At 44.8% G+C, this 17,385-nt stretch overlaps 2 protein-coding genes across 2 annotated transcripts; both read right to left on the minus strand.

The window, feature by feature from the left end:
* Window positions 1-9,340: 9,340 nt before the first annotated feature.
* LOC125530471 lies at window positions 9,341-11,621 on the minus strand. Its single transcript, XM_048694862.1, has 3 exons — window positions 11,267-11,621; window positions 10,907-11,130; window positions 9,341-10,203 (listed from the first exon to the last, which is right to left on the minus strand). The coding sequence occupies exons 1-3, from the start codon at window positions 11,532-11,534 to the stop codon at window positions 9,529-9,531; spliced, it is 1,167 nt and encodes a 388-aa protein (XP_048550819.1). The 5' UTR covers window positions 11,535-11,621; the 3' UTR covers window positions 9,341-9,528.
* A 3,809-nt stretch (window positions 11,622-15,430) lies between these two features.
* On the minus strand, window positions 15,431-17,350 carry LOC125530470. Its single transcript, XM_048694861.1, has 2 exons — window positions 17,065-17,350; window positions 15,431-16,416 (listed from the first exon to the last, which is right to left on the minus strand). The coding sequence occupies exons 1-2, from the start codon at window positions 17,272-17,274 to the stop codon at window positions 15,736-15,738; spliced, it is 891 nt and encodes a 296-aa protein (XP_048550818.1). The 5' UTR covers window positions 17,275-17,350; the 3' UTR covers window positions 15,431-15,735.
* Between the last annotated feature and the right edge of the window lie 35 nt (window positions 17,351-17,385).

Genomic DNA, 17,385 nt, shown 5'->3' on the forward strand with positions numbered 1-17,385 from the left:
TGTTTTAACCTTCTCAAGGACCGGGCGTAGCCACACTCGGTTCAACTAAAGTTGGAGAAACTGTCACCCGCAAGCCACCTATGTGCAAAGCATGTCGGGAGAACCGGTCTTGTGTAAGCGCACGTGTAATGTCGGTCCGGGCCGCTTAATCCAACAATACCGCCGAACCAAAGTATGACATGCTGGTAAGCAGTATGACTTATATCGCCCACAACTCACTTGTGTTCTACTCGTGCATATTACATCAACGCATAAAACCTGGCTCTGATACCACTGTTGGGGAACGTAGTAATTTTAAAAAAATTCCTACGCACACGCAAGATCATGGTGATGCATAGCAACGAGAGGGAAGAGTGTTGTCCACGTACCCTCGTAGACCGAAAGCGGAAGCATTAGCACAATGCGGTTGATGTAGTCGTACGTCTTCACGATCCGACCGATCAAGTACCGAACGCACGACACCTCCGAGTTCAGCCCGATGACGTCCCTCGAACTCTGATTCAGCCGAGTGTTGAGGGAGAGTTTCGTCAGCACGACGACGTGGTGACGATGATGATGTTCTACCGACGCAGGGCTTCGCCTAAGCACCGCTACAGTATTATCGAGGTGGACTATGGTGGAGGGGGGCACCGCACACGGCTAAAAGATCAAACGATCAATTGTTGTTCCTATGGGGTGCCCCCTGCTCCCATATATAAAGGAGTGGAGGAGGGGAAGGGTCGGCCCTCTCTATGGCGCGCCCTAGGGGAGTCCTACTCCCACCGAAAGTAGGATTCCCCCTTTCCTAGTAGAACTAGGAGCCCTTCCAAGTAGTAGGAGTAGGATGGAAGGAATAGGAAGGGAAAAGGAGAAGGAAGGAAGGGGGCGCCCCCCCCCTCCCTAGTCCAATTCGGACCAGCCCATGGGGAGGGGTGCGGCCACCCTTTGAGGCCTTTCTCTCCTTTCCCGTATGGCCCATTAAGGCCCAATACAAATTCTCGTAACTCCCCGGTACTTCCGAAAATACCCGAATCACTTGGAACCTTTACGATGTCCGAATATAGTCGTCCAATATATCGATCTTTACGTCTCGACCATTTTGAGACTCCTCGTCATGTCCCCGATCTCATCCGGGACTCCGAACTCCTTCAGTACATCAAAACACATAAACTCATAATATAACCGTCATCGAACTTTAAGCGTGCGGACCCTACGGGTTCGAGAACTATGTAGACATGACTGAGACACGTCTCCGGTCAATAACCAATAGCGGAACCTGGATGCTCATATTGGCTCCCACATATTCTACGAAGATCTTTATCGGTCAGACCGCATAACAACATACGTTATTCCCTTTGTCCTCGGTATGTTACTTGCCCGAGATTCGATCGTCGGTATCTTAATGCCTAGTTCAATCTCGTTGCCGGCAAGTTTCTTTACTCGTTCCGTAATATATCATCCCGCAACTAACTCATTAGTTGCGATGCTTGCAAGGCTTAAGTGATGTGCATTACCGAGTGGGCCCAGAGATACCTCTCCGACGATCGGAGTGACAAATCCTAATCTCGAAATACGCCAACCCAACAAGTACCTTCGGAGACACCTGTAGAGCACCTTTATAATCACCCAGTTACGTTGTGACGTTTGGTAGCACACAAAGTGTTCCTCCGGTAAATGGGAGTTGCATAATCTCATAGTCATAGGAACATGTATAAGTCATGAAGAAAGCAATAGCAACATACTAAACGATCGTGTGCTAAGCTAACGGAATGGGTCAAGTCAATCACATCATTCTCCTAATGATGTGATCCTGTTAATCAAATGACAACTCATGTCTATGGCTAGGAAACATAACCATCTTTTATCAACGAGCTAGTCAAGTAGAGGCATACTAGTGACACTCTGTTTGTCTATGTATTCACACATGTATCATTTTTCCGGTTAATACAATTCTAGCATGAATAATAAACATTTATTATGAAATAAGGAAATAAATAATAACTTTATTATTGCCTCTAAGGCATATTTCCTTCAATTTGTCACTCCATTAATTATATTTTTATGCAGCTTCTTAAGGTTGACAAAATAGGAGGAATGCCAAAGTAACACTAAAAGGAAAGATGGTCCAGACCTCCACCGGAAATCTTGAAAATCAATACGGACGGTGCATTTCTAAAAGAAACAAAAAAATGGAGGATGGGGCTTTGTAATCAGAGATGATTGTGGTATGTTGATGGCTGCTGGAGCACGTAGTCTGGAGCGAGTGTCGGATGCGCTTCGTTCAGAGGCTTTGGCGATGCTTTATGCCATAAACACAACCATCCAAATGGGATGCAATCGAGTAATTATGGAGACGGACTCTATACAGGTGAAGAACGCAGTTTGCACTGAAGAATATGATATGTCGACTCTCGGAGTTGTTTTCAAAGACATCAAGTTCCATTTGCGTGTGGGATTTAGTGAAGGTTCTGTTGTATCATGTCCCAGAGTTTGTAATATAGTAGCGCGTTGTTTAGCAGCACATGGTGCTAAATTGGAAGCTCGCACATGTGAGACTTGGCTTGGCCAGTTTCCAGATTTTGTAAATGACGTTGTAGCTGGAGATCTGTCCAGCACTGATATATAATGAAATGCAATTGTGTTCCTTTCAAAAAAAAGTGACCCCTGGAGGTCCGTACCAGGGATAACCTTCATTAGTTGTTCTCAAATGGCTCAAATCACTGCCCCTCGCTCGTCATGTGTCCCCGACACCTCGCGCCTCCCGCGCCAACAACTCAATTCGATGGAGGCGTGCCTGGCCGACCCACCTACGAAATGTGTCCAGCATGCGTGCCGCATGCCGGGCACTGCCCTTTTAGTCTTGTGTCGGGCCGGACACGTGTGTCCATTAGCCGGTCCGCGTAGCACGACTCAATTGGTCAAGTTTGACTACACTAGAGTAGTAGACACAAAATCGTCAGCAACAAAAAAAGTAGACACACACCGACTCAAAGTTTGCCAAACGGGCCGGCCTGGCCTGGCCCACCGCAATTGTGCCTGGCACGGCATGGCCCACAGGGTCACGATTATTGGACGGACCGTGTCGTGCCAGCCTGCGTGCAGCACTCCCCGGCCCAGGCACGACCTAGTTAGTAAACGGGTTAGCCGGTGGCACGTTTAGCATCCCGGGCCACATATTTTTAGCCCGTTGGGCTGTATTTTTTAGGTATATATACCTAATATAAAATAATAAGAAACGGGCCGTCCCGTGCCATGCCTGGCCCATGGCGGATCCACGGGCTCGCTCCGCTCCCCGAAAGAAACGGAGAGGGCCAATCAAAAGCCCATCTGTTCGCTACCTTTTGCCGCCTCTCCTCCTTCTCCGTTGGTGGCGGCGGCGCAAAACCCTCTCCTCTTTCTCGGGCGGCGAAGGCCAGGGCGGCGGATACAGCGCCGTCACCGGGAAGCGGCGGCGGGCGGCACGGCGCACGTCATCGGTGTCGACGTGTCGTCTTCACCGCCCACCCTCTCATATTTTCCTCCCTCAACAGGAGGAGATCCCCACAGCGGCGCAGATCTTGGCATGGCGGCGCCACCTCCGCCGCGGCCACTCCGTTCACCTCGCCAGCATTCCTTGGAGGCAGGTTTATTTAATTTGTTTTACGTAATAATAATATTTATGGTATACCGATCTAATTAATATATTTTCTAGAATCATCCGGAGAAGGAAATACGCGAGGAATCAAATCAATTTCCAAGCCCTGTACGGTTAATCCCCTCACCAAAGGGATTGAGTGGGATTGAAGAGGTTTGAGAGGATTTTGACTTGCAAGGGATTTAATCCCTTTCAATCCCTTCCAAACCTCTCCAAATCCTGCCTAACCGAACAAGCTCTAATGGGATGTGCAAATCCACCCATATCTTTTAAGCAGAGATATGGGCATGCCCCGTTTGGGAAAGCAATATTTTCTGCACATCTGTGCGGAAGTTGTGTCGCAGATTGTTGTGCTCGCTCAGTGAGACTGCACTTCAGGTTCGTATCTTTCTACCATGCTGTCGCAGTTCAGTGCACGGATTGCAAATGAGAAGGTTAGAGAAGACTTGTACATTATGGTTGAGACCTTATATTAAGGTTTCAACAGCTTAAACTGTGACTGGATTTCGGCTTTTGATCGGTGTAGATATGTGCATGCAGATGAACACTATGAATTCACAAATTTAGAAATGTTATAAATAATATGTGCAGGTGCAGATAAAAGCAACAAAACATGCATACATCTCAATTGCTATACTCCTGCATATGGTTTTCATATTCTGTGCGCTCACCCTTGTGCTTTCCTTTGTTGAACTCTTTTAGTTAAGGTGCAAATAAAAGCAATTATAGAACATGTATAGATCTCAATTATTATCCTCCTGCTTATGGTTTTGATGTTTAGTATGCTCACCCTTATGCTTTTCTTTATGGAGCTCTTCTAGCTAAGGCGCAAATGAAAGCAGTAGAATCTGTATATATTTCAATTGGTATGCTCCTGCATATGGCTTTGATAATCTGTGTCCTTGCCCTTATGTTTTTCTTTGTTGGACTCTTTTAGTTATGAGTGGTTTTCTTCAAACAGATATGTGAATTGCGTAATTTCGTTTGCATGTGTATAGAGTATAGACACACGGAACTTAAATACTTGCAGATGTAAAGTTGTTATAGTATATATGCATATGCAAATATTATGATTATTTGTAGTTATATTGTTTATTCACATGTTGTTCAGTGTTTCCCAATACTAGCTGTAACATTCTACTGCGTATCCATGTTTTTCTTTGTTTTGATTCGGCTTTCAATTCATGCTTATGCACAGAATGTCCGTGTCATCATCTTTGACGTGAGAGGCGGAGGGCAAGAATTGCGCTCTATGGTCAATAGAAGGATGACCCGTCACCGTGCCATGGCTCTGCTGGTGTACATGGGTGTACCGGTCACCCCGGCTCCCAATCCCTTCAACCGACCTTCCCCGGGTAATATCACTGATCATGTAGATATTTTCCGAACGTAAAAGCTATATCAATGGCTAAATAGGATTACTTTCATCCTCATCTGCTTGCAAAGTTGAAGCTGATCGACGCATGCACTTTGAGTAGAAAGTAAATTCAGAATTTTGCATGTTCTCTATTCAATGGTTTTTATGTGACACATGATCATGACTAAACATTAATTTATATCAAATAAATTTTTCAGCCCAAAAATCCCTTGCATCTGTCACACTGTAACCGGAAATGAATGGGGAGTAGATTTTTCGTGCTTGAGTTCAGTTACACGCACTATCCACAGCGTCCACTTTACTTGAGATCTGTGTCGTGTGTAGAGTGTTAGCAGAGTTCAGGGGAATCTCTGTTTTTATCACATTTTGTTTTCCCCTACAACAGTGCCTCTAACGGTCCTCCTTTTTATGTTCACGTGTACCCGACATGTGAGTGAGAGGCTGTGAAGGGGAGAGTGAACCAGTGAGGGTGTCTACTCTGCTATTATTTTTAAATGTCATTTTGTTTCTCCTTTATATTCAAAATTTGTGTTTAAGTTATGCCGGTCTTTTGCTTTTCATTTGTACTTTATGAATCAACATTTGGGATTCATCGATTCACCGTTACATGTTTAATTCAGGCCATAGCTATCATATCATCCGGTTGATAGACCCTTACCAGCCGCGGCTGCAAGTGGATTTGCTGATTAGAGATACTGACTTATACCTTGTCGCATTTCGCCGTTCACTCGATGACAATTGGGGCAATTGGTATAGATTCAGTGATCAACAAGTCCCTAGCTTTATTGTTGCTCTTGATTTGGGTTTCACTTCCAACTATTCTCGTGTTCCTGGCAGGTATGGTTAATCAGTAAAACAATTTTCATGTTTGTTCTTATGTGAAACAAGTGTGCTAACGGTGACCAAGCGAACTATGCAGCATTCCGACAGTAGGTGGTCCCGAGGACATGGTTTTTATCTTCAACACCTTGGCACGCCATGAGGACAGGTTGAGGTTGGTGATTCCTGCAGTCCAGAGAACTCTGCACATTGCTACAGTCCAGAGAGCTGTGCAGAATGCTGCAGTGGTTTTCTGTGAGGTTATGAGATTCATTGCTGTTTTGCTCGAGATGGTCCGTAGACTGGAAGCAGGGGAGGCCGCGTCTGTGTTGCCTGGGGAGATGTGGGATATGATTACCTCGTGGCATGTGGATTGTTGGTTTATCCTTGACGTGAGGAGGCGATTGGCGTTACCCGCACATCACTGGGAAAGCCACGTTAATGAGGTTGACAGACAGAGATTCGATCAGCTGATCAACCGTGTGAGTGTCATCATCTACATTCCAGAGTTGTTCACTTCTGATACACGGCGGATGACTCGATGGCAGGAGAATGAGGTGCGCAATATCCAGGATCCAGGTTTTCCCGCTGCAGATGCTTAGAGCCTGTTCGGCAGCTCTCCGCTCCTGGAGCGGCCAGAGCATCATCGAACAAATCAGCTCCACGCTTTCCTCGTCCCGGAGTGGAGCGGTCCGCAGGCCATTTTCTCGGAGCCCCCGAAGTGTCGCTCCATGCGCTCCCGTATTTCGTGGAGCTGGTGAATTGCCGAACAGGCTCTTAGTGTCATATCATGCTGTTCCAGGTCCTTGAGGGCTATGCTGATCTTAGTGTTAGCACTGCTGCCTATAAGTAATTTTGTGTTGTATTTGCAACTGCTGTTACTATTAGCATAGACCATATAGGGTGTGGTGTCCCGTGACATCTTTGTGCTAGGGTCATTATGTCTTGTGGTAGTTGATGTAGTCGCTGAGTTGCGTCTGGTCTTGATGATGAAACGTTTGGGATATTCCCTGCTTAATCCACTTGCAGTATCTCTATACATCTGTAAATAAGCTGCAGATGTCCAAACAAACACCTTAATGAGAAACTTGCACTATCTGCATTTCATTTTAATTGTTATTGTGATTGTTTTCCTTTCGTGAGAGGAATAAATGTGCAGTATTCTGGCTACATGAGTTATGACCAAACCGAACGAGAAATATTGCTGAGCTTCATTATAAACTATAGTTGATACCCTGCGCATAGCTGTGGTGAATTCTGCTGCTTATATAGTTGTTTTGTAGAAATGTTTTTTTACGCAAAACCTTGTACAGTAGGAACGTGGATGCAAAAGGAGAAGAATAGGAAAGTTAAGATCAAATTAAGTGTGTTGACTGTTCATATTGTCACGCTTGTTGGGTCAAAGCTGAAGAAAAACAATTGTTCGGCCCAGGCGATGGCTTGCTTGTGTGAAACCACATGAGCTGATATGCGTCGCTTGTAGCGAGCGGCAAGCATTTGTTTTTTCTAACAAAGAGGTTTACATCCATGATTTTACAATGGCTGATGTTTAGATTGCCTAGCTTCAAACGCATAGGACAAGTTATCAACTAAATGAGCCTTGCTATTACAAGCCATTTGAGGAGTGTGGCGATTTGGTGCCTGGGCTCGTCCGAGCCCGGGCATGAACGGTACCGCCATTTAAAACAGGAAAAAACCTCAAAAAAATTCAATTTTTTTGTCGTGCAAGAGGCTCCTGTGCGTGAACTTTGTGCAAAATTTTGTGAAGTTTGGACATTCGAGGAGCTCGTGGCAAAAAAAGACAAATTTCAGATGTACCAGAAACTTTTGAAAATCGCATTGTTCACGCTTGATTTTGTCTTTTTTGCCGTGAGCTCTTCGAATGTCTAAATTTCATGCCATTGTCTATGGAGTGGGAAAAGTGATCAAGATGAAACTTATATTTCTCTCGTGTCTTCGGACATAGGGTTATATCTAAAGGATAAAGAAGGGTTGGGAGTAATTAACCTTGAAACTCAAAATCAAGCTATGGTCCTAACCTATTTGGACAGGTAACCATGTGCAGTGGCGAATCTTGGAAGAAAATGAAGGGGCTCAAAGTTAATGGGGTGTAGAAAAAGTTAAACTCTCTCGATTATTTAGTCCAAATAAGGTCAAAATTTTGATACAAATACTAGTAATTTTTCTTTTCCAATTTTTTGGAAGGGGGGCTTGAGCCTGTCGAAGCCCTCCTGGTAGATTCACCGCTGACCATGTGGGTGTTCCTTAAGGTAGGCATATTATTGCCTGGATTCTATTCCTCGCGCCTCTCAGACTTGTGGCCCTTAAAGTGGTAGTTTGTAGGTACGGTTTCACGAATTGTGGTAGTTTTTTTTGCTAAATACTCGGTTTCCTCCAAGTCTTTTGCTTGTCATTCTATTCTAGGAGCTTGAGTTTGGTATAATCTCGATGTGTTTGAGCTTCTAAAAGAATGATAAATACTTGAGATAGTGCCTTATAATCCTATATGCGTCAGCCATACACACACACACACTTGACAGCTAAAATAATGATGAATTGGTTCCTTAAACTGAATGACAACTGAAATATTTATAAGTCGATCCATTTTAATATGCACTAGAGTTTACCCATTTTGAGCTGTTGCCTAGTGTGATGAACTTAATTATCAGACCATTGTTTTCAGGCTATCAATTCAATCTCTTCAAAAGTTGTTTGCTCCCAATCCTGCACTGCTCTGCGCACTGCCAAGTGTATTTGTTGTTTGTACCAATTAGGTGTGTGCCATGGTATAACATGCTTGCTGACTTAACTCATTTTATGGGCACTTAATAATTTGTGTGTAACTTAGTTCTGCGTTTGCCACCTCAGAGACTTCCAGTTCAACTTATTTATGATAAAGTTTCACTTGTTTACTGAATCATACAGTGTATCTTTTGTTTTCTGCTAATCACTGTGCAATTTGTCTCCTTTTCTTGGCCACACATAGAATTTGTTCTGTTCCACTCTTATTAGGACTGAATGAAACAATGTCGATTTGCTTACTTAGTGGTGCTGGATGCAGGGGATTCATGCTTGGTAATGACAGGTCCTACCCGTCCTATTGTTATGTTGGGTGCCGCGGCCTTTGAGATTGCGCTAAAAGTGAAGGAAGGCAGCACGGAGTCTAGGGATAAAGTTTTAAGCGTCTTGGTTGTTCCTCATGACAATTTCAACTATTTGGAGTAGGACCTGTCATTCCCCTGGATGGGAATAGGGTTAGGAGCATCACAAATAGGGTTAGGAGCAACATTCCCCTGGATGGGAGCCTGCATATGATCAGATTGGGCATCAACATCTTTTTCAGCAAGTCCCACCTCAGGATCACATATTAGCAACCACATAGCTAAGAGGTTGAAATTTAAACCAGATTAATTTCGCCTTGTGCGATCGATCACCATAGGGCTTAATGATGATCCTACTTAATTTACTGCAAGTAGGCAAGCAAGCAAAGTCAGGAGAATAAACGACCATTTTGGCACCACACTTGTCCATGAAAACGACGGATAACTTGGCACCACCAAAGCAACTCAACCCATAGCGCTGCTTTGCATCCACACAAAGTTGGCCATGGGATTCGAAATGAAACTACAATACATGATTACTAGTACAATCTAAACTTCATGTGTTCATGCAACGCCTGAACAAGGCGCACCAGAAGTATATCGTAACTCTAACACTACTAAACAGTACGTCCTTCTGCCTCCCTGAGTAAAGCCAGTGAACCGTAAGGACTATTGGGGCGGTTAACCGGATAGTAGGAAAGAAGCGACCAGGCAACGGTGACTTTCATCTTACACATGCCGACAAGATTGAAGGTGCCATAGTTCCTACCAGCTTTCTTGGGCTTGAAAACCTTCCAGGCTTTCTTGGGTTTCATCTCGCCTTGCCACCATGCATCCACACAAACCTTCAGCTCTCCGGTGAATTCGACGGAAGCGACACGCCTAGATAGCTGGATCATGCCATCTGCACCAACCTCCACATCCTTCTCGCTTCCAGAATCGAGTAAAACTACTTTCCTGTCGGCCATACTGGTGGTACAGGCGGAAAATTCACCTCGGACACCGTGTGGCCATGACGACCCATCGACCATTTGCACGCTGATTGTCGCCTCCAGGGAGCGAGCAATTTGACTCATTGTAAACTCCAGTGTGCTAAGCTTGCTGATGTATTTCCTATCTGTTGCGCAGGAAAGCTCCAAATAGCTAACATTGTCATGAGGAACCGCCAAGAAGCTTAATACTTTATCCCTAGACTCAGTGCTGCCTTCCTTCACTTTTAGCGCAATCTCAAAGGTTGCGGCACCCAACATAACAATAGGACGGGTAGGACCTGTCATTACCAAGCACGAATCCTGCATCCAACACCACTAAGTAAGCAAATCGACAGTGTTTCATTCAGTCCTAATAAGATTGGAATAGAACAAATTCTATGTGTGGCCAAGAAAAGGAGACAAATTGCACAGTGATTTAGCAGAAAACAAAAGATACACTATATGATTCAGTAAACAAGTGGAACTTGATCATAAATAAGTTGAACTGGAAGTCTCTGAGGTGGCAACCGCAGAACTAAGTTACACACAAATTATTAAGTGCCCATAGACCGAGTTAAGCCAGCAAGCAGCACACACTTAAATGCTACGAAAAACAAATGTGCTTGCTAGTGACTGCGCAGAGTAGTGCAAGACTGGGAGCAAACAACTTTGGAAGAGATTGAATTGATACCCTCAAAAAGAATGGTCTAATAAGATGATTAAGTTGATCACACTAGACAAGGTTGAGATGGGTAAATTCTGGGTGAGCAGACAACGGTTTTTAAGGTGCACACAGATTAAAATGGATCGACTTATAAACATTTCAGATGTTTTTTTTTCAGTTTAAGGAACAAACATCATTCATTCTTTTAGCTGATATCTCAGGTGTGTATCTATCATCCTTTTAGCAGTTGAAATGCATTGAGATAATACCAACATCAAGCTCCTTAGACAAAGAGCAGAGCAGAGCAGAGAAATCACCATCTGGCAACAATGAATGGGCAGAGAGGTAACGAAAAAAAACCTCTTTGGTGAGGGTTTGGCAGTGATCCCTGGAGCGGTCGAAGATGATGTTGCGGTTTCTGTCGACGATGTCGCGCGCGGCGATCATACCATAGACATGGATGGGCCAACGCAGGCCCCCTCTGATCTCCGCTACTTTGATGGAGTAGATCTGCAGGGAATGGAGGGGCTGGGCGTAGCCCCCTGGAGCCTCCGCGTCCGTGTAGCGCATGGGCTGAATGTCGGCTGCACGTATAGACACACGCACACACACATATTTTGTGATCAAATCCTGTTTGCTACATCTAATCTAACCTAATCTAATCTAGTCTGCTGGCTGCTGCTGAAGGAATCTAATCTAATCTAATCTAATTTTGCTTACTGGTTTGGTCGAAGGAGCCGAATTTGGCGCCCCAGATGGAAATCCAGCTATCGCGGAAGGTGAGGGCCTGCTCGTACTCCCACTCTGCCACGTACTCCCAGCACTCCTTCTCCTCAGTCGTTGCTGTCGCTCCGCCCCCGGCGTCGGCGTCGGCGTCGGCCTCCATCTCGTCGAGGTCGGCGGCGTGCTCTGGGAGGACGACCCCCTTCACCGCGGTCCCCGCCTCCATCTCGTCCAGGCCGCCGATCCACTCCGCCTCCGTCTCCATCTCGGCGAGGTCAGGGTTCCGCTGATTTGGGAAGAGCTTTTCCTCTCCACGACCTTCCAGGCTCGAGGTATGTTGTGTTTTTTCTTTTTCTTTTTCTTTTTCTTTTTCCTTTCCTTTTTCTTTTTGAGGCAATCGGCCCACGGTAATGGGCCAGCCCACTACGTCCAAGAGCTTTCCAAGACAGAACCAGCAGCAGAGTGAGAGGTACAGACACCTCAAAGAACTGGACAGGGTGAAACTCAAACTGCAGAGGCATCCATCATCCCAAGTTGTTTTCAGAGCAGTTAGAGAATCGAAATTCCACTCATTTAGATATCGATCGGCGAATGCCAGAGGAAGGATAAGGGGAGCCTACACCAACGTAGTCTTAGCCCTAAAACACATGGAGCTTGGAGCATTGATAATAAGTCCGTCTGATTTTCAAGAAGTTTATGAACAATCACCACATCCATATTGAGGAGAAAGCTCACTCAGGCTACTGAACTTGTAAATACAGTTGCTCTCATGACTAGAAAATATTCATGGTTGCAAGAGCGAGGTTAGTCATCCTCACCATCACCATCAAATACTGGTACTCGCTTTTTCTACAAGCTTGATTTATGAACTCGAACTGTTAATATCATTCCAATTTGCCATTAACAAAAGTAATTAATGTTTTTGGGAGGCATGGAGGGTCGACTACAAGACTACGACTACAATACAAGCCATGAGTGATAGCGAAGCCTTCAGCTTTTTTTCGAAAGCCCCACAACTAGCTATCTTATAGCAGATAAGGCAAGCCTACTCAACTAATCTCATGTAAACGCTTGTTCACTAAAATCTAAATAGAAAAAGACAGGGATTCGCAAACAAAAAGGGGAATTCGTAGTCACTTTTCTCTGTCGCGTAAAAAAAAGTCTTTACGCGAGGCTACTTCTATTAGTTTAGAACAATTGGAAAAGTCTAAAAACGATTTTACATATTTCTGCCAAATCCTTCTATTATTAAGTACGGCTGGTACCATTTCGATGTGTTTCGATTTTTTCAAAAAAGAGAGGTTTGATGCTTCTGAATTCATTGTATTAATTCCACTTCCTACTTGCAGTGGAATGAGAAAGCATGTAAATTTCTCTAATTCATAATATTCTAAAATATTAAATATTACATCGGCATCAGTCCTACATTTTTTTCTCTATGGACCGAGGAGAAAGGGGGCTCAGCAAGAAGAGGATTGTACCATGAGAGAAGCACAGAGGTCAATCCGCTTCAAATATGGAACATGGATTCTGGCAATGCAATGTAGTACGCCCTTCCTCGTCTCTGGGTGCCTCGGTATCCACCGCAAGTCTTTCCTCTTTTGAACCTCGCCATTAACGTTAAAGCTATGCCATCCTAAGGTGCTACTAAATGGAAGGATCTTATCAACGTCCATGAATGTGAAATCATAGATAGAACTGCCGAATTGGCAACGAGACTACGCACTAGTAAGATCTTTCCTATTACCTACATCTAGTTCATTAATCGGCTCTGCATCCTTCTCTAACAAATCTTTATCCACAGACCGATTGCCTGGGTCATCATCATTCTCAACATCAATGTCCACGCGACCAAAATCATCATTAGGATCATCACCTCCCGTCTCGGCTGCTCAAAAACTTCAATAGTGAAAGAAAACAGATACATGTTTTTCTTCATTTCCAGCAACCTCTCAAAGGGGATCTTAGCAGGATATTGCCTAGAATACCGTGGAATGGTTTGCAAAATTGCTTTCTTCGATCTACCACCCTTGTCAAACATGTGTTGTCCGCCATGGCAACACCACCACAAATGGGTGGCCAAGCGGATCGAAAAGCTTAGAACTTTAGAAGGGCGTTCCTCTGTACCAGGGCGGAACAGACGGTACAGAGGCCAGTATTTGGTGAGACATGTTTCTTCTGACTTGTGGCACCAAAGCAGAGAGGCATGTTGGCTTTGATTTACTGGACGCAGTCTGCCACTTTGGATGCCACACCCTTTGCTTGCGAGTGTTTCACCCAGCTTGATAAGCTCACTGAGGATGCCACACCCTTTGCTTGTGAGTGTTTCACCTCGCTTGATAAGCTGAGGATGCCATCCTCTGCTTGTTATCTGTTTCACCCTCTTAACTCCGATTTTTTTTATTAATTGTAAATGATAATTCTGTAATTCCGAAATTGGTAAAGGGCCCGTGGAAATTGTAGAAGTAGGAAGGGCGCCAGGAATAACAACATCCAGGGCGGACTCTGTTGCTAACAACATCCAAGTGTGGACGCCAGTATGGACGGTGTCCAATCATGTTGTTCGATTGGTGCTCTGTCTAAGCTCAACCGAGTTGTTTTCCTCGTATAGATAGAGGTTTCTTGACTTATTAAACCTAATACGCATGTAGCCTTCGCTCCTTACCTCATATGGTTGTAAGCAAGCTCTAGCGCGGACATCACTAATCATCACAAGAGCAACATCATCTCACTGACTGCTCGTCATTAGGATCATTCGCTCATCATTAGGATCATCCCCTTGACCTATGGATGGTGCATGTGAGTTGTTCCACAACCTCGTTGAATCTTCTTTGTTTGGTATTCTGTACAATTTATTCAATGGTTGCAAGCATACAATGTATATATGACTTGGTTGTTACTCTTGGGTAATATAGTTGGTAATTCGCTAGTTTATGAGAAAAGATAAATCGACCTAGAGTCAGCGCCCACGGTTTCGCCTCTACATGTCGGTGCTCCACCGCCAGTACTTTTGGGAGCATGGCGTGCCAGCGCCGTAGCCCAATGTGAACCTACCGCACGGGCCGGTGCCGGGCTCAGGCCACGCACAGCTGATGGAGATCCCAAAAGTATGTCCGTGTAGGAGCACATTGCCGGCGTATGTGTCGTGCACATCCGTGTGGATGGGCGCGATCGACAAGGAGGCCGAGCGGCAGGCAGAGCAGCAGCTGGCAGCCTTCCAGCAGGTGTTCCCATGGATGATGGCGCCAGTCTACGTCGACCTGACAAAGGAGGAGGAGGAGAACTCCGCCGCCGCCTAGATATACTGCCCGCCGCTGATAGATTTTTTGTTTTTATTTAATTTTTTAGATTTAATTAATATAAATAGGACTTCTGATGGCTGTTTATTTTTAAAGTTTCGAAAATCCAGTGCGAATTTGAAATGCTTTCGTCCATGTTGAACACACCTACGAACCAGCGACAAAAACGAACACTGGTGTTCCCCTGACCAATCTAAATGAACAAAGAACGGAGAAAATTCACGTCGGTTTAGATCGTCTCGTCATAGTTGCTCTTAGGCCTTGTACAATGCTAGATGCTTAGGGAGGTATTTAGAAAAATAAACTCGATTTTACCGAAACACCGGTGCCTATTTCTACAGCTAGCAGACACACCTAACTAAACGTCCACCCTATACAAATAAGCATCGATACTTAAGAAAAACCTAATTTATTTCTCTAAGCGTCTTCCCTAAGCACCTTGCGTTGTACAAGGCCTTAGGTCGAACGGAGGCCAGGTTCAACCAAACACGGGACGTCGAACGGAGGCCAGGTTCAACCAAACACGGGACGCTGCTAACAATAGCGTCCAGGTGTGGACATGGTTCGCAACAGCGACCAGGCCTGGACGCTACTAATCATCGTGCCCTTCCTATTTTTCAAAATTTCAACTTATAATTACTAGTTTGGGAATTGCAGAATTATTATTTACTATTAATAAAAAATCGGCTCTTAACTACCGGAGATCCTTTGAAATTTAAACCAGATCAATTTCACCTTGTGCAATCGATCAGTTGCCAGGTTATACCATGGGCTTAACGATCTTATGAAGACCCTACTTAATTTACTGCAAGTAGGCAAGCAAGCAAAGCCAGGAGGATAATCGACCATTTTGGCACCACACTTGTCCATGCAAACGATGGATAACTTGGCACCACCAAAGCAACTCAATCCATAGCGCTGCTTTGCATCCACACAAAGTTGGCCATGGAATTCTAAATGAAACTACAATACATGATTACTAGTACAATCTAAACTTCATGTGTACATGCAACGCCTGAGCAAGGCGCACCAGAAGTAATCCCTCCGTCCGGAAATACTTGTCATCAAAATGAATAAAAAAGAATATATCTAGAGTTCTAGATACATCCTTTTTGTCCATGTTGATGACGAGTATTTTCGGACGGAGGTATCGTAACTCTAACACTACTAGACAGTACGTCCTTCTGCCTCCGCCTCCCTGCGTAAAGCCAGTGAACCGTAAGGACTATTGGGGCGGTTAACCGGATAGTAGGAAAGAAGCGACCAGGCAACAGTGACTTTCATCTTACACACACCGCCAAGATTGAAGGTACCATAGTTCCTACCAGCTCTCTTGGGCTTGAAAACCTTCCAAGCTTTCTTGGGTTTCACCTCGCCTTGCCACCATGCATCCACACAAACCTTGAGCTCTCCGGTGAATTCAACGGAAGCGACACGTCTGGATAGCCGGATCATGCCATCTGCACTAACCTCCACTTCCTTCTCGCTTCCAGAATTGAGTAGAACTACTTTCCTGTCGGCCATACTGGTGGTACAGGCGGAAAATTCACCTCGGACACCGTGTGGCCATGACGACCCATCAACCATTTGCACGCTGATTGTCGCCTCCACGGAGCAAGCAATTTGACTCATTGTAAACTCCAGCGTGCTAAGCTTGCTGATGTATTTCCTATCTGTTGTGCAGGAAAGCTCCAAACAGTTAACACTGTCATGAGGAACAGCCAAGAAGCTTAAAACTTTATCCCTAGACTCCGTGCTGCCTTCCTTCACTTTGAGCACAATCTCAAAGGTCGCGGCACCCAACATAACAATGGGACGGGTAGGACCTGTCATTACCAAGCACGAATCCTGCATCCAACACCACTAAGTAAGCAAATCGACAGTGTTTCATTCGGTCCTAATAATATTGGAATGGAACAAATTCCAAGAAAAGGAGACAAATTGCACAGTGATTAGCAGAAAAATAAAGATACAACACTATATTATTCAGTAAACAGGTGGAACTTTATAATAAATAAGTTGAACTGGAAGTCTCTTTGGTGGCAAACGCACAAGTAAGTTAGACACAAATTATTAAGTGCCCATAAACTGAGTTAAGCCAGCAAGCAGCACACAGTTGAATGCTGCTACGAAGAACAAATGCGCTTGCTAGTGCAAGACTGGGAGCAAACAACTTTGGAAGAGATTGAATTGATAACCTGAGAAGAATGGTCTAATAAGATGATTAAGTTCATCACACTAGACAACATTGAGATGGGTAAATTCTGGGTGAGCAGGCAGTGGTTTTTAAGGTGCACACAGATTAAAATGGATCGACCTGTAAACATTTCAGATGTTTTTCAGTTCAAGGAACCAACATCATGTTATCTCAGGTGTGTATCATCCTTTTAGCTGTTGAAATGCATTGAGATAATACCAACATCAAGCTCCTTAGACAAAGAGCAGAGCAATCAACATCTGGCAACAATGGATGGCAGAGGGGGTAACGAACAGAACCTTGCTGGTGAGGGTTTGGCAGTCATCCCTGGAGCGGTCGAAGATGATGTTGCGGTTTCTGTCGACTATGTCACGTGCGGCGATCATGCCGTAGACATGGATGGGCCAACGCAGGCCCCCTCTGATCTCCGCGACTTTGATGGAGTAGATCTGCAGGGTGTCGAGGGGCTCGGCGTAGCCCCCTGGAGCCTCTGCATCCGTGTAGCGCATGGGCTGAATGTCGGCTGCACCGCACGTATCGACACACGCACACACACATATTTTGTGATCAAATTCTGCTTGCTACATCTAATCTAATCTAGTCTAGGGGAAATTCCTGCT

This window comes from Triticum urartu, unplaced genomic scaffold (assembly GCF_003073215.2).
Source record: "Triticum urartu cultivar G1812 unplaced genomic scaffold, Tu2.1 TuUngrouped_contig_6341, whole genome shotgun sequence".
NCBI lineage: Eukaryota > Viridiplantae > Streptophyta > Magnoliopsida > Poales > Poaceae > Triticum > Triticum urartu.

Bases quoted from the DNA above. Each gene is read 5' to 3' on its own strand.
- LOC125530470 (XM_048694861.1), bottom strand. From the start codon at position 17,274: ATGCGCTACACGGATGCAGAGGCTCCAGGGGGCTACGCCGAGCCCCTC. The intron at 16,417-17,064 runs GTTCTGTTCGTT...TGTTGGATGCAG, and splicing joins GCCAAACCCTCACCAGCAAG to GATTCGTGCTTGGTAATGAC.
- LOC125530471 (XM_048694862.1), bottom strand. From the start codon at position 11,534: ATGGAGACGGAGGCGGAGTGGATCGGCGGCCTGGACGAGATGGAGGCG. The intron at 11,131-11,266 runs GTAAGCAAAATT...CTATACGTGCAG, and splicing joins CGGCTCCTTCGACCAAACCA to CCGACATTCAGCCCATGCGC. The intron at 10,204-10,906 runs GTTTTTTTTCGT...TGTTGGATGCAG, and splicing joins GCCAAACCCTCACCAAAGAG to GATTCGTGCTTGGTAATGAC.